The following is a 27,645-nucleotide window of genomic DNA, read 5'->3' on the forward strand; positions in this document are numbered from 1 at the left end:
ACCTCCTATATATGAAGAGGTAGAAGTGCAGCTGATCACCTGAAGTTCCTCTGATAACAAAGCAGGATGGTAAGTAATGTGTGTATGAGCACCGATGGAAGCTACAACAGCTGAGAATTTGGTTTTGCGGGCTGTGGTTTGTATAGTACTGCTGGGTGTGGACATAGGTTTGTACAGGGTTGATGGGTGAGGGCAGTGGTCGGTATAATGCTGTTGCGTGTGAGTTGCAGGGAATATAGGGTTGCTGGCTGTAGAAAGTGGTTTGTAAAGAGTTAATGGGTGAGGGCAGTCGTGGGTAAAGGGTTGTCTATTGTGGACATAGGTTGGTATAGGGTTGCTTGGTGTGGGCAGTGGTGGGTATAATGCTGTTGGGTGTGAGCTGTAGGGAATATAGGGTTGCTGGCTGTGGAAAGTGGTTTGTACAAAGTTGATGGGTGAGGGCAGTGGTGGGTAAAGGGTTGCTGGGTGTAGGCAGTGGTTGGTACAAGATTAATGGGTGAGGGCAGTGGTGTGTATAATGCTGTTGGGTGTGAGCTGCAGGGAATGTAGGGTTTCTAGCTGTGGAAAGTGGTTCGTATAGAGTTGATAGATGAGGGCAGTGGTGGGTAAAGGGTTGCCTATTGTGGACATAGGTTGGTATAGGGTTGCTTGGTGTATGCAGTGGTGGGTATACTATTGCTGGGTGTTGGCAGTGGTTGGCGAAGTGTTGCTGGGTTTAGGCAGTGGTTGGTACAGGGTTGATGGGTGAGGGCTGCCCATTGTGGACATAGGTTTGTACAGGGTTGATGGGTGAGGGCAGTGGTGGGTATAATGCTGTTGGGTGTGAACTGTGGGGAATATAGGGTTGCTGGCTGTGGAAAGTGGTTGGTACAAAGTTGATGGGTGAGGGCAGTGGTGGGTAAAGGGTTGCCTATTGTGGACATAGGTTGGTATAGGGTTTCTTGGTGTAGGCAGTGGTTGGTACAGGGTTGATGGGTGAAGGCAGTGGTGGGTATAATGCTGTTGCGTGTGAGCTGCAGGGAATATAGGGTTGCTGGCTGTAGAAAGTGGTTGAGTGAGTGACTTGTATAGCGCTACCTATGCAAACTGAATCGCCTCAGGGCGCTTTCTTGCCACCAGAGTCCATCTGTGGCTTTGCGTGGTCCTTTACCCCGTAAGGTCCTGACATGCTTACAAACACATACAACATTGACATACAGATACACATATTAAGGCCAATTTTTTTTTTTTTTTTTTTTAGACAAGGTCTAATTAACCTTCCAGCATGTCTTTGGAGTGTGGGGGGGAAACGAAGTACCCGGGGGAAACCCACGCAGGCACAGGGAGAACATGCAAACTCCGGGCAGATGGTGTCATGGTCAGGATTTGAACCAGCGACCCTATTGCTGCTAGGTGAATGTGCTAACCACTACACCACTGTGCTGCTGGTTGGTAAAGAGTTGATGGGTGAGGGCAGTGGTGGGTAAAGGGTTGCCTATTGTGGACATAGGTTGGTATAGGGCTGCTGGGTGTGGGCAGTGGTTGGTACAGGGTTGATGGGTGAGGGCAGTGGTGGGTATAATGCTGTTGGGTGTGAGCCGTAGGGAATATAGGGTTGTTGGCTGTGGAAAGTGGTTTGTACAAAGTTGATGGGTGAGGGCAGTGGTGGGTAAAGGGTTGCTGGGTTTGGGGTCTTGAGAGAGAGAGAGAGAGAGGTAGAGCAGCACTGCTGTAAGAGTAGTGAATCTGTTAAAACATGGCTTTAATCTTTGTTAAAAAGTTAGAACTCACATTTCAGTGGATAAAATCAGGCATAGAGTTGTTCTCTTTTGCTGTCAGTTTTCCTCCGGGTTTCCACCTCGGCTGCGGTGAGGGGTCAGACTCCGTTTGCTTCCGGTGGTGTCCGTAGCCCCTGAGGCTTGAGTTTCACACAGTGAGCACGTCAGCAGGTACTTCAGAATCTTGAGAACGAGGGGCGTGGTTGTAGCGCTCGCGTTCGGAGCATGCACTTCATCAGGCATTGGTTTCAGCCATTTCTGGCAGTGTTTATATGGGGAAGGGGGGAGAAAAGAGGAGGGGAAGGGGCGGTATACAGAAAAAAGTACCTTTCAGCCAGCCAGCATTCGTTTCGAGATGCAGGCCATACACAAACCAAATTGGACAATCGTTGAGCATTGCTCCCAAAAGCCCATTGTCAGGTTGGCATAGCTGGGGGCAAAATTTTCCCCCATCGCTGTGCCTCGGGTTTGTAGGTGATATTGGTGTTCAAAAAGAAAGTAGTTAGGAGTCAGGCAGAATTTTGTAAAATTGGACAATCGTTGAGTGTTTGATTTATAAGTGGTGTTGCACTCCACAATCAATTAACATAGATCAATAAATGTATATATCAGTAAATAGTACTGTCTGTCTGGTTGTTTAATCATTGTGGCGCGAGGATAACTTATAACTATTAATCGTTGAGTGTTGTTCCCATTATCAGGTTGGCATAGCTGGGGGCAAAATTTGCCCCCATCGCTGTGCCTTGGGTTTGTAGGTAATATTGATGTTCAAAAAGAAAGTAGTTAGGAGTCAGGCAGAATTTTGTAAAATTGGACAATCATTGAGTGTTGTTCCCAAAAGCCCATTGTTAGGTTGGCATAGCTGGGGGCAAAATTTGCCCCCATCGCTGTGCCTTGGGTTTGTAGGTGATATTGATGTTTAAAAAGAAAGTAGTTATGAGTCAGGCAGAATTTTGTAGACTCAGCAATAAATTCTGCATGTCTGGAGTTAATTAAGGGGTCTTGGGAGAGAACATACTTTACTGCTTCTAATCCAATATCATGTGGGATTGATGTGTATAATGAGCAGACATGAGTGATAACCATAAGTAAGTGGATTCCCAGCGGTAATTCTGTAGGGTGTTGAGTAAATGGATGCCATCACGGATGTATGCTGGTAGGTTCTGAGCCAGTGGTTGCAGGAAGTGATCGATGTACATAGAGAAGGGGTTGGTGATGCCGTCCATAGCGGCCACTATGGGGCGTCCAGGGGGCTCCGTCAGACTTTTATGAATTTTGGGAAGATGATAGAAGTACGGTGTGTTGGAGTTATCGCGTTTGAGAAAAGCAGCTTCGGTTTTAGTGATGATTCCATCTGTAGTGGCTTTATTAACCAGTGCGTCAGCTTCAAGGGTGAATTTAAGTAGAGGATCGCGAGGTAGTTTGGTATGGGTATTGCTGTCAGATAGAAGTCTATGGGCTTCTTTGACATATGCGTCTCTATTTTGTATAACAAGGGGGTATTGATATACAAAATAGAGACGCATATGTCAAAGAAGTCTATAGACTTCTACTCTCTATATATTTTTATTTATTATTTATTCACAATTAATTCTATTTTATACTTATCCTTATACATATTATTATCATTACCATTTTTTCAGTCACTTTCCATTTCTCCCCCCGCTTTTTATTATCATCATATTATAAAAAAAAAAAATTATTTTATAAGCTATAGAATTTTCCCTATTTAAGCCAGAGACATTGTGATATCCATAGTTTGGCTTTTTCCTTCTCCTCTGTTCTATATAGAACCCATCTATCTCCTTTCCCCCTTCTTCTTTTTCGTTTTCATTCATGCTATTTTCCCCCAACGATTGTCCAATTTGGTTTGTGTATGGCCTGCACCTCGAATATAACGCTGACCGGCTAAAAGGTACTTTTTTCTGTATTACGACCCTTCCCCCCCCCCCCATATAAACACTACCAGAAATGGCTCAAACCAATCAAAGCTATTGGCTACTAGCCTGACTGTAGTCCCATCGTAACGAAATTACGTCATCACGTTCTGAACGATCGGATTTTTCGACAACTTAGTCCAACCGTGTGCATGCAACAGTTTCGGACAAGATCCGACAGAGAAAATCCGACGGAGAAAATCCGACGGAGAAAATCCGACGGATTTGGTTGTCGAAATCTCCGACCGTGTGTACAGGGGCTAAGAGCGGTGCTACTCTTCCTATCTCTCTCTCTCTCTCCCATGCTACAGAGTCTCATCTGCTCTCAGGAGCTGGCTGGTGCTTGCAACACACACCAGAACGTATTATTATAGGTCTGGGCTGACTAAACGGTCTTGAACTGCCATAAGGAAATCTCTTTGCCCCTTTTCCATCTCCACCACTGCCCAAAAAACACTACACTAGCAGCTCCAACCAGCGCTCCATTTCCCCTTTTTTTTTACAATATAGGGTTTCTGGCTGTGGAAAGTGGTTGGTACAAAGTTGATAGGTGAGGGCAGTGGTGGGTAAAGGGTTGATGGATGAGGGCAGTGGTTGGTGAAGTGTTGCTGGGTGTAGGCAGTGGTTGGTACAGGGTTGATGGGTGAGGGCAGTGGTGGATAAAGGGTTGCCCATTGTGGACATAGGTTGGTATAGGGTTGCTGGGTGAGGGCAGTGGTTGGGGAAGTGTTGCTGGGTGTAAGCAGTGGTTGGTACAGGGGTGATCTGTCAGGGCAGTGGTGGGTAAAGGGTTGCCCATTGTGGACATAGGTTGGTATAGGGTTGCTGGGTGAGGGCAGTGGTTGGGGAAGTGTTGCTGGGTGTAGGCAGTGGTTGGTACAGGGTTGATGTGTGAGGGCAGTGGTGGGTAAAGGGTTGCCCACTGTGGACATAGGTTGGTATAGGGTTGCTGGGTGAGGGCAGTGGTTGGGGAAGTGTTGCTGGGTGTAGGCAGTGGTTGGTACAGGGTTGATGGGTGAGGGCAGTGGTGGGTATAATGCTGTTGGGTGTGAGCTGTAGGGAATATATTGTTGCTGGCTGTGGAAAGTGGTTGGTACAAAGTTGATAGGTGAGGGCAGTGGTGGGTAAAGGGTTGACGGGTGAGGGCAGTGGTGGGTATAATGCTGTTGGGTGTGAGCTGTAGGGAATGTAGGGTTGCTGGCTGTGGAAAGTGGTTTGTTTAAAGTTGATGGGTGAGGGCAGTGGTGGGTAAAGGGTTGCTGGGTTTAGAGTTGCTGGGTGTTGGCAGTGGTTGGTAAAGTGTTGCAGGCTGAGGGCAATGGTGGGTGTAGGGTTGATGGGTTTGGGCATAGGTTAGATGGTGGTGAGTATGATTTTTTTCTGCATGGACAAATGTTGATGTAGGGTTGCTGGGTGCTCACAGTGGTGACTATAGTGTTGCCACCCCCCCCCCCCCCCCCCAAGTGAAATTTACCAACAGGAGACTAAAAATGTGCAAAAGCACCTATTTTTTTAAAATTCTCATGAAATTTACTGACAAAGCCACATTTTTTTTACTGGCACTTAAAAAAGTACGTAAAAATGAGTGTGCAGCACTTTTCAGTGGAACAAGTGTCTCTATGTGAAGGTTTCCCCTCATCACCTGTTCCAGGAGAAACTGTTGCAGAAGTCAGATACATAGAAATCCATTTAGGTCTGGATTGGCCATAACGGTAACCATCAAAAGTCAAACCAGCCCAGAACGGGCCCCTCTTTACATTTCCGTAACTGGCACTGCCTGTGTAAGCTCTACTAGTGACGCCTTGTGTGCTGCAGATGCACAAAAGCCAGAAAAGCTATCGTTAGTGAAAAACGATCTTTAGGAATCTTCTGAAGAATTTTATTTATAAAACATGCTAGCTGCAATTAGACCGAGAGGCGTCACGTATGGAGATGGTTGTGGAGTCTTGGAAGGTGTCTAAAAAAAGAAAAAGGAAAATCATGTAGTTTGCTTACATTGCCCAATACAATAGACGGTAAAGACAAAGTGTGTGCGGTGTATTGGTGTGCGGTGTATTGGTGTGTGGTGTATTGGTGTCCGGTGTATTGGTGTGCGGTGCATTGGTGTGCGGTGCTTTCGTGTGCGGTGTATTGGTGTGCGGTGTATTGGTGTGCGGTGTATCGGTGTGCGGTGTATTGGTGTGCGGTGTATTGGAGTGCGGTGTATTGGTGTGCGGTGTATTGGTGTGCGGTGTATTGGTGTGCGGTGTATTGGTGTGCGGAGTTTTGGTGTGCGGTGTTTTGGTGTGCGGTGTATTGGTGTGCGGTGTATTGGAGTGCGGTGTATTGGAGTGTGGTGTATTGGTATGCGGTGTATTGGTGTGCGGTGTATTGGTGTGCGGTGTTTTGGTGTGCGGTGTTTTGGTGTGCGGTGTATTGGTGTGCGGTGTATTGGAGTGCGGTGTATTGGAGTGCGGTGTATTGGTGTGCGGTGTATTGGTGTGCGGTGTATTGGTGTGCGGTGTATTGGCGTGCGGTGTATTGGCGTGCGGTGTATTGGCGTGCGGTGTTTTGGCGTGCGGTGTATTGGCGTGCGGTGTATTGGCGTGCGGTGTATTGGTGTGCGGTGTATTGGTGTGTGGTGTATTGGTGTGTGGTGTATTGGTGTGCGGTGTATTGGTGTGCGGTGTTTTGGTGTGCGGTGTTTTGGTGTGCGGTGTATTGGTGTGCGGTGTATTGGAGTGCGGTGTATTGGAGTGCGGTGTATTGGTATGCGGTGTATTGGTGTGCGGTGTATTGGTGTGCGGTGTTTTGGTGTGCGGTGTTTTGGTGTGCGGTGTATTGGAGTGCGGTGTATTGGTGTGTGGTGTATTGGTGTGCGGTGTATTGGAGTGTGTATTGGTGTGCGGTGTATTGGTGTGCGGTGTATTGGTGTGCGGTGTATTGGTGTGCGGTGTATTGGTGTGCGGTGTTTTGGTGTGCGGTGTTTTGGTGTGCGGTGTATTGGAGTGCGGTGTATTGGTGTGCGGTGTATTGGTGTGCGGTGTATTGGTGTGCGGTGTATTGGAGTGCGGTGTATTGGAGTGCGGTGTATTGGAGTGCGGTGTATTGGAGTGCGGTGTATTGGTGTGCGGTGTATTGGTGTGCGGTGTATTGGTGTGCGGTGTATTGGTGTGCGGTGTATTGGAGTGCGGTGTATTGGAGTGTGGTGTATTGGTATGCGGTGTATTGGTGTGCGGTGTATTGGTGTGCGGTGTTTTGGTGTGCGGTGTTTTGGTGTGCGGTGTATTGGTGTGCGGTGTATTGGAGTGCGGTGTATTGGAGTGCGGTGTATTGGTGTGCGGTGTATTGGTGTGCGGTGTATTGGTGTGCGGTGTATTGGCGTGCGGTGTATTGGCGTGCGGTGTATTGGCGTGCGGTGTATTGGCGTGCGGTGTTTTGGTGTGCGGTGTATTGGCGTGCGGTGTATTGGCGTGCGGTGTATTGGTGTGCGGTGTATTGGTGTGTGGTGTATTGGTGTGTGGTGTATTGGAGTGTGGTGTATTGGTGTGCGGTGTTTTGGTGTGCGGTGTATTGGAGTGTGGTGTATTGGTGTGCGGTGTTTTGGTGTGCGGTGTATTGGTGTGCGGTGTATTGGTGTGTGGTGTATTGGTGTGTGGTGTATTGGTGTGTGGTGTATTGGTGTGCGGTGTATTGGTGTGCGGTGTATTGGTGTGCGGTGTATTGGAGTGCGGTGTATTGGAGTGCGGTGTATTGGTGTGTGGTGTATTGGTATGCGGTGTATTGGCGTGCGGTGTATTGGTGTGCGGTGTTTTGGTGTGCGGTGTTTTGGTGTGCGGTGTATTGGAGTGTGGTGTATTGGTGTGTGGTGTATTGGAGTGCGGTGTATTGGAGTGCGGTGTATTGGAGTGCGGTGTATTGGAGTGCGGTGTATTGGTGTGCGGTGTTTTGGTGTGCGGTGTTTTGGTGTGCGGTGTATTGGAGTGTGGTGTATTGGTGTGTGGTGTATTGGAGTGCGGTGTATTGGAGTGTGGTGTATTGGTGTGTGGTGTATTGGAGTGCGGTGTATTGGAGTGCGGTGTATTGGAGTGTGGTGTATTGGTGTGCGGTGTATTGGAGTGTGGTGTATTGGTGTGCGGTGTATTGGAGTGCGGTGTATTGGAGTGCGGTGTATTGGTGTGCGGGGTATTGGTGTGGAGGACAAGCACTTACAGTTGGATGACCTGGTTGTCTATGCCGGTGGTGGTGGTGGTGCTGGTGGTGGTGGTGCCGGTGGTGGTGGTGCTGGTGGTGGTGGTGGTGGTGCCGGTGGTGGTGCCGGTGGTGGTGCCGGTGGTGGTGGTGGTGGTTGTGTCTGTAGAGCCATACAGCTGCTTTCTCAATCCTGTACAGTTTGCGAGGGGAGAAGAAACTAAAAAACAGTTTCTTGATATGATCTCCACCACCGCAGACTCCCCCCCCCCCACCCCCCCAACTTCCCTTCCCCACAGTAACAGTCATATAAAGAAAGCAGACATTGTGAAACTGGCTTCTTACCAGAGGACAGAGCTGCAAGAAAAGGGGTCCCATCCAGCTGGACTAGAGGCAACGCTGGTGACTGGATTAGTAGTAGGCGGCCCCCCGGGCCAGGAAAACCAAACGGCACAAAACGGGAGAAGGAGAAAAGCAAACACCAGACTGTAGCAGATCATTTGTGTGAGAAAGCACACCGTAAAAACCTTCTAGAATTGCTTACTGTAATGAAGCCAAAGGCGTCGGGAGTTGGGGCAGGCGGCAGTCCTCAATGGTCGCAGCAGTGGTGGCATCGTCATATGGGAGCTGGCATGATTGGGAGCCCACAGTCCAGGGAAATCCAACCTAACAGCACAAAGAAAGAAAGAAAAAAAAAGACGGAGGAGGGGGGAAGGTGAAGGAGAAAAAGTAATCATGATAGTGGCTATTGGGACAGGAACAGTGGCCACTATCATAATTGCTTTTCTCCCTCACCTTCTGGCCAAGCAAACTGAACTTAGAGCATGCAAAATGCCCAAAATCATCTCAGTGCTTCCAGTAGTAGTAGTCAGGGCTGGTGCAAGGATTTTTGACACCCTAGGCAAAAACCTAATTTTGCCACCTCCCCCCTTGGCTCCACCCCTGACTCCACCTCCTTTTCCCTGCCCATGTATACCCCACCTTTTTAAGGAAGCTCCCTATCAAATGCTGCCTCACCAGCGGCCATCAAATGCAGCCTACCAGTGCCCATCAATGCAGCCTATCAGCGCCCATCAAATGCAGCCTACCTGTGCCCATCAAATGCAGCCTCTCCAGCACCCATCAAATGCAGCCTACCGGTGCCCATTAATGCAGCCTGCCAGTGCCCATCAATGCAGCCCACCAGTGCCCATCAACGCAGCCTATCAGCACCCATCAATGCAGCCCACCAGTGCCCATCAATGCAGCCTACCAGCACCCATCAATGCAGCCTACCTGTGCCCATCAAATGCAGCCTCTCCAGCGCCCATCAAATGCAGCCTACCAGTGCCCATCAATGCAGCCTGCCAGCGCCCATCAATGTAGCCTACCTGTGCCCATCAAATGCAGCCTATCAGCACCCATCAACGCAGCCTATCAGCACCCATCAATGCAGCCTAACAGTGCCCATTAATGCAGCCTACCAGTGCCCATCAATGCAGCCTACCAGTGCCCATCAATGCAGCCTATCAGCGCCCATGAAATGCAGCCTACCTGTGCCCATCAAATGCAGCCTCTCCAGCACCCATCAAATGCAGCCTACCAGTGCCCATTAATGCAGCCCGCCAGTGCCCATCAATGCAGCCCACCAGTGCCCATCAATGCAGCCTACCAGCGCCCATCAATGCAGCCCACCAGCGCCCATCAATGCAGCCTACCAGCGCCCATCAATGCAGCCTACCAGCGCCCATCAATGCAGCCTACCAGCGCCCATTAATGCAGCCTACCTGTGCCCATCAAATGCAGCCTCTCCAGTGCCCATCAATGCAGCCTGCCAGCGCCTATAAATGTAGCCTACCTGTACCCATCAAATGCAGCCTATCAGCGCCCATCAACGCAGCCTATCAGCGCCCATCAACGCAGCCTATCAGCACCCATCAATGCAGCCCACCAGTGCCCATCAATGCAGCCTACCAGCACCCATCAATGCAGCCTACCTGTGCCCATCAAATGCAGCCTCTCCAGCGCCCATCAAATGCAGCCTACCAGTGCCCATCAATGCAGCCTGCCAGCGCCCATCAATGTAGCCTACCTGTGCCCATCAAATGCAGCCTATCAGCACCCATCAACGCAGCCTATCAGCACCCATCAATGCAGCCTAACAGTGCCCATTAATGCAGCCTACCAGTGCCCATCAATGCAGCCTACCAGTGCCCATCAATGCAGCCTATCAGCGCCCATGAAATGCAGCCTACCTGTGCCCATCAAATGCAGCCTCTCCAGCACCCATCAAATGCAGCCTACCAGTGCCCATTAATGCAGCCTGCCAGTGCCCATCAATGCAGCCCACCAGTGCCCATCAATGCAGCCTACCAGCGCCCATCAATGCAGCCCACCAGCGCCCATCAATGCAGCCTACCAGCGCCCATCAATGCAGCCTACCAGCGCCCATTAATGCAGCCTACCTGTGCCCATCAAATGCAGCCTGCCAGCGCCTATAAATGTAGCCTACCTGTACCCATCAAATGCAGCCTATCAGCGCCCATCAACGCAGCCTATCAGCGCCCATCAACGCAGCCTATCAGCGCCCATCAATGCAGCCTACCAGCGCCCATCAATGCAGCCTACCACCACCCATCAATGCAGCCTACCAGCGCCCATCAATGCAGCCTACCAGCACCCATCAATGCAGCCTACCAGTGCCCATCAATGCAGCCTCACCAGTGACCAACAATGCAGCCTACCAGCACCCAACAATGCAGCCTGGCAGTGCCCATCAATGAATGTTTGCTTGCTTCCATTAATTCGGGAGCCGGGACACAGTCCTCCGCCGCTGCTGCGCCTTTGACACTATGTGCGAACAGAGCAGCGGCTGCCTGCTGATGCTGAGACCTAGTTGCTTGCTGCAGAGAGAAAAAAGTAGAAACACCAGTGGCCAGGCGCCCTAGGCAGCAGAGCGTCCTAGGCGGCTTCCTAGTTTGCCTAGTAGTAGCACCGGCCCTGGTTGTAGTAGTAGTAGTAGTAGTACACATTCACAATCACATACATGTGCTCTAGTGTAGATTGACACAAATCACAGCAGGTGCCAAGTTATGCGCTCACCTCCAGTACAGACCTACCACAGATCACCACAAGCCTCCCCCTATAAGGGGTATACACATCCACCAGTGGGTTATTATAGGGATCATATTCCTGTCACATTCATTTGAGCGTATGATGCTCCATAATATTCATAAAAAAATCAAAAGACTAACATAGTGCTGAATCGTAAAAAAAAAAACAAAAAAAAAAAACACACTTTAACCACTCGCCTACCGGGAACTTTCACCCCCTTCCTGCCCAGGGCAATTTTCAGCTTTCAGCGCTGTCACACTTTGAATGACAATTGTGCGATCATGCAACACTGTATCCATATGACATTTTGATCATTTTTTTCATACAAATAGAGCTTTCTTTTGGTGGTATTTGATTTATTTTTTGTAAAAAAAAAAAAAAAAGAAAAGAAAATAGAAAGCAGCCCTACGTTACTGACACCAATCGGCTGATACCGTCCACTGCTCTGCTGATATACACACATATGAGTTTGTGGTCCGGGGTGCAATAGCCTGCGCACATCAATGCTAAAGATGATCGTATTAATCAAGTCTGGGTAATGGAAAAGTAAAAAAACAGGGAAATGTGCAGGTCACGGCCAGGGGTCAAGTCCTGGGGGGAAAAAAAGGTGGGAACTCCCACCCAAGATCCTCTCCCCACCAAAAAATAAATAAATAGGACATCGGGGGACATACATCAGGGCATGGGACACATCAGGCCACGTGGTGCATCAGGGCATGGGGCACATGGCACATCGGGGCATATTATGGCACATCAGGGCACATTATGGGGCACATCAGTCCACATAGCACATCAGGGCACATGGCACATCAGGGCATGGAGCACATAGCACCTCAGGGCATGGGGCATATCAGGGCACATCGGGGCACCTCATGGCTCGGGGCACATTATGGGGCACATAGCACATCAGGGCACGGGCACATCAAGGAATGGGGCACATCAGGCCACATGGCACATCAGGGCACAGGGAACATAGCACATCAGGGCACATGGCACATCAGAGCATCGGGCACATCAGGGCACATCAGGGCTTTGGGCACATAGGGGCACATTATGGGGCACATCAGGACACATTATGGGGCACATTGGTGCACATAGCACATCAGGGCACATTATGGGGCACATTAGGGCACATTATGGGGCACATAGCTCATCAGAGGGCACATTATAGGGCACATTATAGGGCACATCAGGGGGCACATTGTAGGGCACATCAGGGGATCTTACGCATATGAGGGGAATATAAACCCCGCCCACAGGTGTGCAATCATCATGCCTGTCTGCAAAAACCAGGCTGAAGGTGCTAATATACACCGTGACCCGGTCTTGAGTCCTGTGGGAACACGTAAGAATGGCATCCCTGCACTTTATTCACACTTTAACCAAAAATATGTAGAAGAATACGTATCGGCCTAAACTGAGGAAAACACATTTTTTTTAATATATTTTTTGGGGGATATTTATTATAGCAAAAAGTAAAAAATATTGCATTTTTTTTTTCAAAATTGTCCCTTTTTTTTTTCCTGAAAAGGCATACACCGCCTGAGCATAATCACCCCAGATCGTTACAATATATAAATATATATCACTCAACGTGGATAAATAATATTTAAGAATAGTCTAATCCAAGGGAGAATAGTATCCAAATGTTACAGAAAAAGCAAGTAAATATCTAGCGCCATCTAGTGTATAAAAGACATAACACCTCTAATGCACATGATAACACATAATGTAATATTAAATGGTTCTGCACCTAAAATAAAAATATTAAAAGCCAGCAGCTACTAATATTGCAGCTGCTGACTTTTAATAAAATCACACTTACCTGTCCCAGGGTCCAGCGATGTCGCGGGAGATGACGATGTCACATGGTGACCCCGCCCCCTTACGATGTCACAGTCTCGGAGGATGCTGGGACTGTGGCCATGTGACATCAACCCATGTGACATCCACCCATGTGACATCCACCGAAGACCCCGCCCCTTGTCCCTATATAAGTCGCCGCCTGCCCGCTCCTCGTCATTGTGAGCAGAGGACTCGGCGAGGCAACGTCTGAAGAAGAAGAAGAAGAAGAAGACAAGAACAGAAGAACGGACGGCGGCGGCGGCAGCGACAGAAGACCGGGCCACCGCCTGTAAAAGAGCTAGAAGAAGGCGCGGTGGCCCGGCAGAAGAACCGAAGAGGGGGACAAGACCCCCGAAGTCGGAAGAAGAGGCCGGCGGCGAGGAAGAAAGCCGGGCTCCTCCGCTAGCAAAAGAGCTACAAGAAGATAGCGGAGGAGTCCGGCGAGAAGACCCCCGAAGACGGAAGACCCCTGGAGCTGTGCAATAAACTATTTTATCTCGTGTGTTGTGTTTTTTTTTGTACTTTTATTTTACAGGTGAATGGGTAGGGGTACCCCATACTCATTCATATAGGGTGGGGGGGGAGGTATCCGGAGGCCCCCTTATTAAAGGGGGCTCCCGGATTCCGATAAGCCCCCCGCCCGCAGACCCCGACAACCAACGGCCAGGGTTGTCGGGAAGAGGCCCTTGTCCTCATCAACATGGGGACAAGGTGCTTTGGGGTGGGGGGCCGCTCAGGAGGGGGGGCGCTCGCTTGCCCCTCCTTTCCTGGCCGGCCGGGTAGCGTGCTCGGACAAGGGTCTGTTGTGGACTTGGGGGGGACCCCCACGCCGATTTTTTTCGGCGTTGGGGTTCCCCTTTAAGTCCATACCAGGTGGCGGGGCCGGCGGCATCTCCTTCGCGGGCCCCGCCTACCTGGAGACCCGCTCGAAATGAGCGGACTTTTCTCCGGGCGGGAAAAGTCCGGTCATTTCAAAAGTACGGCGGACTGGCACACACGGCCGGATTGTTCGCCGAAATGCGAGTCCAGCGGAAAGATTGGAGTGCAACACGGCATTCTAAGTCCGCCGTACTTTCGGGTCAAAAAAGTATGCCGGAGGCTACACACGGGGGGATTGTCCGGCGGACTTGAGTTTGCCGGACTTTTCCACCCGCTTGTTTGATCGTGTGTACGCGGCATAAGGGTCCCCCTAGGCACCATATTTAAAGGATTTTTCATTTTAACTGTTTCACTTTAAACATCATTAAAATCACTGCTCCTTTAAAAAAAAAAAAATAGCATTAATTCATTTTCCCCAGGGCAGTACCCGGGCCCCCATACCCCTTTGCATTTAAGCCATCAAAATGGGAACTTTTGATTTTTCATGTTTGGGTCCCATAGACTTTATTAGAATTTGCGGCTCGGGTCTGAACTTTTTTCTCTGTTTGGGTGTTCAGATGGGAACCAAACCGGGGGGGGGGGGGGGGGTGTGTTGGGTCCATCACTATTATACAGGGTGTAATAATCCTCTCCTTTCTCCCATACAGACTGTCATACATAACCTCTGCTTTAATCCTTCTCAATGTCTGGAGGTGAGAGGCTTCATTCCACACGGCTGTAAACAGTAAGTCCCGGTTCTATCCTCGGCTACTTATTATATAATGTACGCCTGATCTCTGCATAATGCTATCATTTGCCAAAAGTGCAACTCACTGGGAATTCGGGGTGTGTGGTCCCCCAAATAATACCGGACCTCAGATTGTTCTGCTCAGAGCAAATTTTACTCAAACATTTTGTTCTTCTACATTGTGACAAAATGTCATCCTGGATAAAACTTGTCTACATTCTCCGTCTACCAGTCCTCCATCCCTCCATCAGTCTGATAGGCAGACCTCTTCCCTACCATGGCACATACACCCCATGGGGGGTTGGCTGAATTTCCAGGACTTCCAGAGGATGGTGACACCTTATGGAAGTGATGGGAGCAAAACGTCCCTCCAAAATCAGAAGAATCCATTTTCTTCAAATACCATCACTCAGCTATTCATTTTCATTTTGCACTTTTCTCTCTGGGGACATCAAAGCACTTTATATACTATTGGGGTCGATATCTCTCGGGTAATCCCAGTAGGATCTCCTACCGGCACGTCTTTGGAGTGTGGCAGGAAGCCATGCAAACTCCATGTGGATGGTGCTCTGATCAGCACTTTTCAGGTGTTTTCACGCCAAAAAAAAAAAAAAAGCGCCCGAAAAACTCACGAAAACCTATTTCCCTTAAAATCAATGAATGCTTTCACACTGGGGCAGTGCGCTGGCAGGGCGGCGAAAAAAAAAACGCTGCTCCCCATTGAAATTAATGGAAAGCTCTTTAAAAGCCCCTGGAAAGCTCTTCAAAAGCGCTCCAGTGTTTTACTGGCAGTTTAGAAGTGCCTCGGTGTGATAAGGGGCCTAAGGCTACTTTCACACTGGGGCGTTGTGCGTGCTGGCGGTAAAGCGGCGCTATATTTAGCGGCGCTTTAGCATCGTTTTAGCGGCGCTATGCGGCCGCTAGCGGGGCAGCTTTAACCTCCGCTAGCGGCCTGAAAAAGGGTTAAAACCGTCCGCAAAGCGGCGCTTTGCAGGCGGGTTTTCAGCTCTGCCCCATTGTTTTCGATGGGAGGGGGCGGTTTAGGAGCGGTAAATATACCGCTCCTACAGCGCACCAAAGATGCTGCTTGCAGGACTTTTTTGACCGCCCTGCGAGCGCACCGCTCCAGTGTGAAAAACCTCGGGGCTTTCACACTGGAGACACAGCGGCGGCTGTTTCAGGGCGCTTTGCAGGCGCTATTTTTAGCACTTTAGCGCCTGCAAAGCGCCTCAGTGTGAAAGCGGCCTTATAGTTTTAAGTCTCCAAAAATATTAGCTGACATAATTCATATATGATTGGCTATTATGAATTATCATTAAGGCCCCTTTTCACACTGAGGCGCTTGTAAACTGGCAGTAAAATACTGGAGCGCTTTTTCAGGCGTATTTCGAAAAGCTTTCGGTTAGGGCTGCGGAAATTAAAGATTAATTACTCGATTGATCGAACAAAATTTTTTTGATCGATCAAAATACTCACCCCTCCGCCGGCTTCCGGGTCTTCAAGGAGTTCCGTCGGAGATCCGGTGACCAGAGGCGGCTCTAGGCTTTGTGAGGCCTTAGGCAAAACTAAGACATGAGGCCCCACTCATGCCCATAATGGGAAAAATAATGAAAGTGATTGATAAAAATGAATTAGCAGGGTACAGTATAAAGGAAAGGTAGGTGGACAGTACACAGGTCAGGAGGGTACAGTACAGGAGGGTAGGTGGACACAGCACGGAGGTAGGAGGATACAGTTAAGGGGGAGCAGGAGGGCACAATACAGGGGGTAGGTAAGTGGACACAGTACAGGGGCAGTAATGAATGTAACATATATGGTCTCCTCAATCAGAGCTGCTCAGGGAAGCTGTTCTCACAGATCCCACCTATTCTGGCAGGCTGTCACTGGGCTAAATCAATAGTAAGATGCTCTGCCTCTGGGTTCTTTCTTAGCCCCTGAAAGAATGGGAGTCAGGATGGAGCTGGGAACCATAGAGTAGGGGAGTAGGAGGAGGATTGAAAAAGGGGATAGTGGGTAGGAGATGGGGATTGGGTAGAGGAGAACTGGAGTGGTCAAGGGAGACAAAAAAAGAAAGAAAGATGGAAGGAAGGAAAGAAAGAAATAAAATAAAAAAATAAAAATGAAAGAAAGAAAGAAAGAAAAAGAGGAGGATGAAGGGAGAAAGAAAGGAAAAAAAGATGAAGGGACAAAGAGAGAAAGAAATATGGATGAAGAAAGAAAGAAATATGGATAAAGAAAGAGAGAGAAAGGAAGAGAAAGAAAGAAATATAGATAGATAAAGGGAGAAAGATAGATACAAAAAAAGAAAATTAGATAGAGGGAGAGAGAAAGAAGATAGATGGATAGATAGAGGGATAGATGGATAGATAGATAGATAAAGAAATATAGAAGGAGAGAGAAAGACATATAGATAGAGGGAGGGAGAAAGAAAGAAAGAAAGAAAGAAAGAAAGAAAGAAAGAAAGAAAGAAAGAAAGAAAGAAAGAAAGAAAGAAAGAAAGAAAGAAAGAAAAATGGATGAAGAAAGAGAAAGAAAGAAAGAAAGAAATATAGATAGATAAAGGGAGAAAGATAGATTAAAAAAAGAATTAGATAGAGGGAGGGAGAAAGAAGATAGATAGATAGATAGATAGATAGATAGATAGATAGATAGATAGATAGATAGATAGATAGATAGATAGATAGATAAAAAGAAATAGATGGATAGAAAGATAGAGAGATAGATATAGAGATAGAAAGATAGATGGAAAAAAAGATAGATAGAGGGAGAAAGAAAGAAGGATAGATAGAAAAAAAGAAAGATAGAATGATAGATAGGAAAAAAAGAAAGATGATAGATAGATAGATAGATAGATAGATAGATAGATAGATAGATAGATAGATAGATAGATAGATAGATAGATAGATAGATAGAAAAAAAAGATAGATAGATAGATAGATAGAAAAAAAAAGAAAGATAGATAGATAGATAGATAGATAGATAGATAGATAGATAGATAGATAGATAGAAAGATAGATAGAAAAAAAAAAGATAGATAGATAGAAAAAAAAAAGATAGATAGATAGAAAAAAAAAGATAGATAGATAGATAGATAGATAGAGGAAGAGAGAAGGGCACCCCTACATCAGTGTACTCACACGCAGGCAGGAGTCACTGGCTGGATGGATGGATCAGACACCATTTGCTGGGCTTTAGCTTGAATCTTCCCGCCCTCATCCCCTTCTCTTAATAAGCAGAACAGTGTCTGTCGGGGAGAGTGGGCGGGGCAGACAGAGGAGGAGAGGATGGGAGGACGGGGGAGGAGTAGAAGCAGCTCTCTCCTCTGACTGGCTGAGCGGACAGCAGGGGGAGGGGAGAAGTGTCAGAGCTGGCTGTGATACGTCCAGTTCTCAGTGAGCTCCGATCACCCGCTGATCTGTCCTGCTCGCGGACGGTTTTCTCGGTGTCACTGGGGGAATCAGCACTGTGCTGGTGGCGGAAATCTCTGCCGCTAGAAGAGGCGACTCTTCTATAAGGAAAACTAGGAGGCCGCGTGGCCCCCCCGATTGTGGGGCCTAAGGCGTCCGCCTAATTTGCCTAATTAGAGAGCCGCCTCTGCCGGTGACGTCATGGACATCGACGTCACTGGACTCTTCCCCCCCATCCCCAAGTGCCTCCGTCTGCTAACGAAGGGAAGGGGGGAGGAGTCCGGTGACGTCAAAGTTCTGATTGAAGATAACACATACGTGGGGGAGGAGCTATGCATGACGTCACTCGCTGCTGCCCTGCGTAACTAACACGATTGTCGGCTTTACATGCTGTGTTTTTATCATCTTTATGTGAGTAGTTTGTGAGCTTTTCAGGCGCTTTTCTTTTTTTGCGTGAAAAGCGCCTCAGTGTGAAAGGGGTCTTAAAGTGGCAGAAGTACCCCTGATGCCCATGGGAGGACCACTGGTGAATGACTCGATTACGATATCCAACTGAGCGGAATAATTGCTGTTTCTGTCTTTCTAGGTTTGGTATAAACTTGGGAACAGATGAGAAGAATTTTGCGCTGCACTTTAACCCTCGCTTTGACATTTTTGGAGACAACCGGAAGACAATCTTGAACTCACTGAAGGACGATGTCTGGGGAGCGGAGGTGAAGGAAAGCTTCTTCCCATTCCAGGAGGGGTCAGACACCGCGGTACGTCTACACTGGGGGGGGGGGGGAGACAAATGTTGGATGGGGCAAAGTAGCATCACTGTTCTTGTTGGACACATAATATCCATCTGTGAGAGATGTCGTAGGCAGCCAGTGGTGGGTGAGGTGAAGGGTATATAGGCTTTGCTATGATGGTTGCTCCATCTGCTCCTTCCATGAAGAATGAGAACCTCCCACATAGGAAGATCCAATGGATATATACCGCCAAGTCAATGGTTGCTGTTGGTCAGATCGCTGATTGTCAGAATTATCAGCTTGTGAAAAATATTTAATTTCTATATTGTGTATGCATGTGTTATTGACAATGTAATCTTTGTGAGATGATTATTATAGCAGGAGGAGGGAACGGGGATCAGGAAATCCCTGACATGGAAAGTCACTATAAAGTCCCCTGTAAAGGCTCAATCTGGGGAGTAGTGGGGGGCTGGCTGGGAACGGAAGCTCATCGCCATCATACTACAAATCTGTTATGAAGGGACCGATGTGTGTGCTGAGGGCAGGATACAGGAGAGGGGCCAATGTGAGTTTCCCGGGAGGGAGATACAGAGGAAGGACCAAGGAGTCAGAATACTCTGTTCATCTAAAGTCGTCTCTGGGGGCAAAATTCCTCAGACATGTAGCACTGCCCCCCCCCCCCCCCCCCCCAGGTATTGCTGTGTGTAGACTTCCCTGGGCCTCCTCCTGATTTTCTTGCTGCCGGTTGCTAGGTGTTTTCACACAACCGACCATACACTCATCCACTCGTCCTCCAATATTCAATCCAGGGTGTTTGGGTTTTTTGGTATTTATTGTTGGAACTTGGATAGAGAAGAGGTAATAGTGGGATACTCCAACTGGAACTATTTACAGATGAGGACAACTCTCACTTGGCCTCACCAGGTTGGATGTGGTAGAAGACTCTCTGCTATACCATACTGGACTTGTATGGGAAGAATAAGTCCTTTGCTTGCTCTGGCAGCCGACTCAATGAAACTATTTTATCTTCAGGAGACTCACTAGCATCCCTTTTGACTGACACCCATCCACTGACTCTACTAGCTGAAGGGATGACCCTCACAGGACAGGCCCCGTGACAGATCTATACTCACAGTAAGCAGAAACAGATCCTTCCTGGCGTATCTCCCCTCCAGTCAGTTTTGCGGGACATCTGGGTTGCAGCTTTACTTGGATTCAGGTTGACCACCTGAGCATGTGCAGATGGACCCCACCTCTGGGACCCCGCTCTCCAGCCGAAGACCTCGAGTACACGTGCCCTTGGCATATATACAGTCACCCAGCATGCAGTGAGGCACTTATCTCTGCCAAGGGCCAGGGCTGTAACTATGCCTATGCTTTCATTTGTCAGGTTTCCTCCCACTGTCCAATATACCCAGGGCAGGACTTGAGTCACATTTTTGGGCCCTACCTTCTATACATTACCGTATTCATCGGTGTGTAACACGCAGTCCCAAGTTTGGGATGGAATTTTAAGGAAAAAAACTTTTAGGAGGGAAGTTTAAGGAAAAAACCTTGCATTTAAATGCCCATCAATGCACCCTTATCAGTGTCATCTGCAGCCTTGCCCATCCATCTGCAGCCTTGCCCATCCATCTGCAGCCTTGTCCATCCATCTGCAGCCTTGTCCAGTGTCAGTGTAGCCTTGTCATTTGCAGCCTTGTCATTCGCAGCCTTGAAGTTTAAAAATGGCGCCGCCGAGATACAGAGTCCGGTGTATCTCGGCGGCTCTCGGGTCCTCTCAATGGCTCTTGGCAGCTCTTGGGTCCTCTTGCCAAGAGTAGCCGAGTGTACTTGGCTCGGCTCACAGTCAGTCCCTGTGTTATGTCCATCATAGGGCAGGACTGGGCATGACTGTGAGCGGAGCCGAGCCGAGTACACTCGGCTATGTATCTCGACGGGGCCCCCTATTGGGCGGGGCCCATGGGCTTGAGCCCAGTCAAGCCAAATGGTAAGTTCAGCCCTGAATATACCCCATCCTAATGGACCAGTCTGAAACATTCAGACAACATGAGCAGCACCTGAGCACCATGAGCAGACCCTATCAATGGATCCCTGCTCCTTGGTAGGAAGAGCGCATCTAAATTAATTTACCTGGTAGCCTTCCTGGAAAGCAGAAAGACCCCAAAACTATACTGTCTTCTAGCACCTACCTAGGAGGGTGCTACAGACGCTAAAGGTGACTAGACCTAATACTAAATGGGGTATAATTAGAAATAACTGACCCAGAATAAACATATTCTCATTTACCCCACGTCAGCCATAGTAGATGGGACCCCTGCCATGGACATGTACTGGAGCCATGGCTGGGGACAGCGGCAGATAGGGCCCTTATCAGGACAGACTTGTATTGGGGCCCCTAGAATGGGGCGATTGTCTATCAGTATAGAAAAAGGTGCAGGGATTTGACACTTCGCAGATGTGGTTTGTTCATGGTGATCTGCAGATAACAGACACAGTATTATTGAAAATAACAACTGAGAGGCATTCCCATTGTTATACACACATCAAATGTTAAGCCCAGCCCCCTTTGACTTTAAGGCCTGCCCCCTAGGATACACTGTCTAATGCCAGGGCATCAGTTCACAGTTGAGTCGTGGCACTCTTGCACAGTTCTCACCTTCGGCATGTAGTGTAGATATTATGTAGCTGGCATGGCATACAGCAGCCCCTTCTCCAACTTTTTGCCCTAGAGGAACCACTGAAATCTTCAGGTAAACAAAAATGCCCCTTACATTGGTGGCGAGTGGTAAGAATGCTCCACTTACAGTGGTGGTCAAAATTCCACTCTTACAGGCAGTGAAAAAGATCATTGGTGTCATGTAGCTCAACCCGCCAAGTGGTGGTGATCCCTGAAATCGTCAGGAGCCACCAAATGGGAGGTTAATCAGCCACGGCTCAAGGAACCCCTAGAGGACTCTGAAGGAACCCTGGCATAACTCCCAACATTTTGAGATAGGAATGAGGGACACCTACTAACAAATGCATGAAGGCATCGGACACGCCCCCCTGCCACACCCCCTTAAAGGAGAATTAACCAAAAAAAAAAAGGTTAATTAAATCCCCAAGTGCTTTTTTTTTTACCACTATTATTACTTTATATTTTCTTTTCTAAAATGTACAAATGCAGAAATTTAGAAATTGGATGAAAGGTTTAACACTGGGAAACACTTTTTTGAAAGATAAAAAGTGCATTTTATATCCAACTCTATGGATCAGACCAAAATGAGGGACAAATGAGGAGGAAAGAGGGACATTGCTCCAAATCAGGGACAGTTGGGAGCTACGCCCTGGGTGAGAATGGCTGGCATAGAGGGAATGAAAACTGGGCATGTGCGGGGGGGCTGAAGGTCAGGGGGTGTGGCAAGGCAAGCTCGAGTTGGGAGCGTCCGCGCTCCTTCATCAGGCATCTGCTGCGGCCATGTTTGGTGAGGCTTTTATGCAGGGAGGAAGGGGCGGACCGTGGGACAACAATGGTCAACAGACCAGCACCTACCTTTACTGCAGGAAGTTCCCCATCTACTGCCACCAGAGGTACTACAGCAGTGACTTATAACTTATAATTATTATTATAATTATTATTATTATTATTATTATTATTATTATTAATTTTAAAGTAACTTTTATAATTAGGTACATATAATGCAATATAAAAAAATACTAGATAAAACAAATGTGATTAAAAAAAAATGATGATAAATAAAATATATATAATTTTTTTTTTAAACAGACCAATAAGAGGTACTCCATAATACCATGTTTTCCCGAAAATAAGACCTAGCGTGATTGTCGGTGATGGCTGCAATATAAGCCCTACTCCCCAAATAAGCCCTACCCTGTTTACCTAAAAATAAGCCCTACCCTGAAAATAATACCTACAAGGACTTTAACCAGGGCTTATTTGGAGGTAAGGCTTTTATTGAAGCCATCACTGACAATCACGCTAGGTCTTATTTTTGGGGAAACAGGGTAGTAGTAAAGTAATGCAATTTCATCGGATAGGTAAATTAATAAAGTACACAGGTACCTAAAGAACTCATGGGAGGTAACGGGATATATATATATATATATATATATATATATATATATATATATATATATATATATATATATATATATATATGTATACCAAGTATATACATATATAATTGAATAAATAAACCCAGGCAGGGGGTGTGGTTTAGGAAAAAAAGGAAATGGGACAACGGATGGTATGAAAATGGTGAATCAAAGATATGTATAGCCCAGGTAGGGGGTTTAGAGGATGGTGTATATTTCAATCTCTTCATTCAAACCCCCAGGACTGATGCAATCCAGGGTATAGATCCAGAAAGTCTCTCTTTCACATAGGCAGTGGCGGAACTACCGCCATAGCAACCCACGCGGTCGCTATGGGGCCCGCAGTCGCTATGGGGCCCGCAGTCGCTATGGGGCCCGAAGCCTAGTGGAACTGCTGCCGAATGGGGGCCGCTGCCGAGCGGTCCGGGGCTCGGCAATGCATTGGCAAGCTTCTGTCCTGCCCAGAACACCGGCGTCAGCCCCCTCCCAGCGTCGTGACGTCACTCGGCTGGAGGCTCGATGGGCGGAGTGTCAATGCAGAGCTACTGCAGCCTGCATACACAGGAACCAGGCAGCACCGCCGAGGAGGAACCAGACTCACCCTCACTTGCAAAATTTGCAGACCATTCATTGCAATCAGACAGAGGTACTGTACAAGCTAAATTAAGCTGATGCAATGATGGGGCCAGACTGCAGTCTAAACATTTTGAACTGTCTGTGAGTTTAACTGATTTTTATAATATGCAGCATGGCGGGGGGGAGGGGGGTGAATGTCCTGCACTGGTCACTGTAATTGTATTAATGTCCTGCACTGGTCACTGTAATTGTATTAATGTCCTGCACTGGTCACTGTAATTGTATTAATGTCCTGCACTGGTCACGGTCGAATGATTTTACTGGTTACGGTCACTGATGAATGATTTTACTGGTCACAGATGAATGATTTTACTGGTCACGGTCGAATGATTTTACTGGTCACGGTCACTGATGAATGATTTTACTGGTCACAGATGAATGATTTTACTGGTCACGGTCGAATGATTTTACTGGTCACGATCACTGATGAATGATTTTACTGGTCACGGTCACTGATGAATGATTTTACTGGTCACGGTCACTGATGAATGATTTTACTGGTCACGGTCACTGATGAATGATTTTACTGGTCACTGTGGAATGATTTTACTGGTCACGGTCACTGATGAATAAATTTACTGGTCACGGGCACTGATGAATTAATGTCCTGCACTGGTCACAGTAATTGTATTAATGTCCTGCACTGGTCACAGTAATTGTATTAATGTCCTGCACAGCACTGGTCACAGTAATCGTATTCATGTCCTGCACTGGTCACGGTCACTGATGAATGATTTTACTGGTCACGGTCGAATGATTTTACTGGTCACGGTCACTGATGAATGATTTTACTGGTCACGGTCACTGATGAATGATTTTACTGGTCACGGTCGAATGATTTTACTGGTCACGGTCACTGATGAATGATTTTACTGGTCACGGTCACTGATGAATGATTTTACTGGTCACGGTCACTGATGAATGATTTTACTGGTCACGGTCGAATAATTTTACTGGTCACGGTCACTGATGAATGATTTTACTGGTCACTGTGGAATGATTTTACTGGTCACTGTGGAATGATTTTACTGGTCACAGTCACTGATGAATAAATTTACTGGTCACTGATGAATGATTTTACTGGTCACGGTCACTGATGAATGATTTTACTGGTCACGGTCACTGATGAATGATTTTACTGGTCACGGTCACTGATGAATGATTTTACTGGTCACGGTCACTGATGAATGATTTTACTGGTCACGGTCACTGATGAATGATTTTACTGGTCATGGTCACTGATGAATGATTTTACTGGTCATGGTCACTGATGAATGATTTTACTGGTCACGGTCACTGATGAATGATTTTACTGGTCATGGTCACTGATGAATGATTTTACTGGTCATGGTCACTGATGAATGATTTTACTGGTCACGGTCGAATGATTTTACTGGTCACGGTCACTGATGAATGATTTTACTGGTCACGGTCACTGATGAATGATTTTACTGGTCATGGTCACTGATGAATGATTTTACTGGTCATGGTCACTGATGAATGATTTTACTGGTCACGGTCGAATGATTTTACTGGTCACGGTCACTGATGAATGATTTTACTGGTCACTGTGGAATGATTTTACTGGTCACAGTCACTGATGAATAAATTTACTGGTCACTGATGAATGATTTTACTGGTCACAGTCACTGATGAATAAATTTACTGGTCACGGGCACTGATGAATTAATGTCCTGCACTGGTCACTGTAATTGTATTAATGTCCTGCACTGGTCACGGTCACTGATGAATGATTTTACTGGTCACGGTCGAATGATTTTACTGGTTACGGTTACTGATGAATGAATTTACTGGGGGGGGGGGGGGCTGTTTGCAGGGGGGCCCCATACAACATTTTGCTATGGGGCCCTGTGATTTCTAGTTACGCCCCTGCACATAGGTGTTTGGTGCATTCAGCTCTGGGGAGGCTTTTGGGGATGGATTCCAAGACCCAGACTTGTAGACCCTTTGCGGAGCCTTGGCGGAACTCCTTGAAGTGTCTGGGTATGGTGAGCTCGGCACCTTCTAGGATGGACCGCCTGTGCTCACCAAATCTTTTGCGTAAATTTCGTATTGTGCGGCCCACGTAGAGCAGACCACAGGGGCAGGTGCTGGTCTGTTGACTATTGTTGTCCCACGGACCGCCCCCTTCCTCCCTGCATAAAAGCTTTGCCAAACATGGCCGCAGCAGATGCCTGATGAAGCAGCGTGGAAGCTCCGAAAACGCGAGCTTGCCTTGCCACAACCCCTGACCTTCAGCCCCCTGCATGTGGATGCGCTGACAGCTTGCCTGGCTAACCCCTCTTCTGGACTGGAGCCTCGGACACCACCGCACAAGGGATTCATGCCTAGCAAGATGAAAAGGGACGCCTGTGGCTACTAATTGTAATACATGTATGTTTATCTTCACTAACGAGAGTTTATTAGGAATAAACCTAAATTTACTAATCTATACTGCATTCAGATTGGTGCCGCTTTGCTTTCTCCTCTCTTCCATTACAAAGTCTGCTTCTGCTCTGACAGCTGGTCACCTATATCCCTAACCAGAGCCGTTTGGTCTGATTCAGGAAGCTTTGTAGACTTTCCCCCACTGGACTTTTAAAGGGGTTGTAAAAGTTTGTTTTTATTTTCTAAATAGGTTCCTCTAAGCTAGTGCATTGTTGGTTCACTTACCTTTTCCTTCGATTTCCCTTATAAATGTTTTTTTTTCTTTGTTTTCTTTGTCTGAATTTCTTACTTCCTGTTCCTCCTCAGTAAGCTGTTCAGTAAGCTGTTCTGGCTGACTAACCACCGCTCGGATGATGGTGAGAAGTTTACTGAGGAGAAACAGGAAGTGAGATATTCTGACAAAGAAAAAAAAATTTAGAAGGGAAATCGAAGGAAAAGGTAAGTGAACCAACAATGCACTAGCTTAGAGGAACCTATGTAGAAAATAAAAAACAAACCTTTACAACCCCTTTAAGTTGCCCTTTTCCTTGTGCTACCCACCCCATCCCCCCTCTTCCACCCCCTGGCTGTATACCAACGCTCCAGTCAGTGGCGTAACCAGAACCTTCAGGGCCCCGATGCAAGAAACCATGAAGGGCCCCCCTGAACCCCAGCCAGGGCCCTTCCCTCCGAGTCCGGCGGTGGAACTCCAGGGCGTGGTCACAGGACCTTTGTGAGCCCTGTAGTTCCACCACTGGCATCAGTAGTTTTTTTTTTATTAGTTTTTTTTAATTTTAGGTGCCCCATTGGGGGACTGTCCCTAGGCAGGATGGAGTCCCCGTCCCCAGAAGAGATGATGTCCTTTTGTCCAGAGCAGCTCTCAACTCTGGCTGGGGAGAACAGACATCGGACTGAGCGGCAATGCATGGAGCAGGAGAGGGGTACTCTGAGGAGCCAGCCGAATACACAGGTCATGCGGGGAATGCACAACTAAAGAGCAGCCAGTGCGATAGTCAAGCATGGAGCTCTGCTAGTCACCCTCCACCTCCAGCCACCCGTGTGCATGGTGCACTGGTGCCCCTAGCTGCCTATGCTGCTGCCGGCCATATGTAGAGGGGGCTGCATGGGCCCCCTGCAGCACAGGGCCCAGTTGCGGTCGCGACTGCTGCACCCCCTATAGTTACGCCCCTGGCTCCAGTTATGGTCCTTTAAACTGGCCAACAGCTATTACAACTGTCTCCTGAGGGCTCCAGTCGCTGTTCTAGGTGACAGATACACCATCCTCAAAGAGACCCTGTCACCAATTGCAGAACAGAAGCACATCCTTCCATTTTTCCTTTCCGTTTTTTTTTCTTCTCAATTTTCTGCAACGCATGAGTAAATACGTAAGATAAGCTACACGCACGTATCATCGTCTCATGGGAAGTTTTTAGTTGAAATGAACGGTTTGGTGGTAAAGTCTTTGTCTCTACAGCCAACACTCATTGACTTGTTATAGTCCAGCAGGCTGACACTGCCATCTTTTCTTACAGGTTTGCTTCCACTTTGAGAAAAACAGGATCAGCATACAATTACCTACCGGAAATCCTCTCTCCTTTCCAGTTCGCTTTCCCGTACAGCAGATCTCATACTTGGCCGTGGGAGGCATCGAGGTCAAGTCCATCACACTAGATGGAAGTATCATACAATAGAGGAGCCGCCTGTCCCGCGTGTCCATAGCCAGGCTCTGTGAAATGGCCATAGTGGAGGAAGAAGGAAAAATTATTGTATCCTGCTTTGTCTATCCTGCTTTGTAACCCCCCTCCCTCCAATCTGCACCCTTGCTGCTCGTGTAGAGCTTTGCTCAGTTCATGTACTACAAATGAATTTCAACCACATTTTAAATAAAATCCAATGAGCTCTATTGTGTCTGATCAAACCAATCATTTTATTTAGCGC

General features: G+C 47.6%; 1 protein-coding gene and 1 long non-coding RNA gene across 3 annotated transcripts in view; one reads left to right on the forward strand and one right to left on the reverse strand.

The window, feature by feature from the left end:
- Nucleotides 1-27,610, forward strand: LOC143957991 (galectin-1-like). The gene is made up of 4 exons (XM_077467434.1): nucleotides 1-69; nucleotides 14,329-14,405; nucleotides 18,402-18,573; nucleotides 27,240-27,610. Exons 1-4 carry the CDS (start codon nucleotides 67-69, stop codon nucleotides 27,396-27,398), a joined length of 411 nt encoding a protein of 136 aa, XP_077323560.1. The 5' UTR covers nucleotides 1-66; the 3' UTR covers nucleotides 27,399-27,610.
- Nucleotides 5,229-27,645, reverse strand: part of LOC143957992 (uncharacterized) — a 43,835-nt gene continuing 21,418 nt past the window's right edge. Inside the window, exons 1-3 of one of the 2 annotated variants that reach the window (XR_013270073.1) lie at nucleotides 8,210-9,541; nucleotides 7,886-8,057; nucleotides 5,230-5,651 (exon numbers count right to left, since the gene is read on the reverse strand). This is a non-coding gene — a long non-coding RNA (uncharacterized LOC143957992). Of the gene's footprint in view, nucleotides 5,652-7,885; nucleotides 8,058-8,209; nucleotides 9,542-27,645 lie in introns of those variants that run through there. The other variant, XR_013270074.1, reaches the window with a different exon arrangement.

The sequence above is a fragment of the Lithobates pipiens genome, unplaced genomic scaffold (assembly GCF_037356315.1).
Source record: "Lithobates pipiens isolate NorthernLeopardFrog02 unplaced genomic scaffold, aLitPip1_a1.2 Scaffold_56, whole genome shotgun sequence".
NCBI classification, from domain to species: domain Eukaryota; kingdom Metazoa; phylum Chordata; class Amphibia; order Anura; family Ranidae; genus Lithobates; species Lithobates pipiens.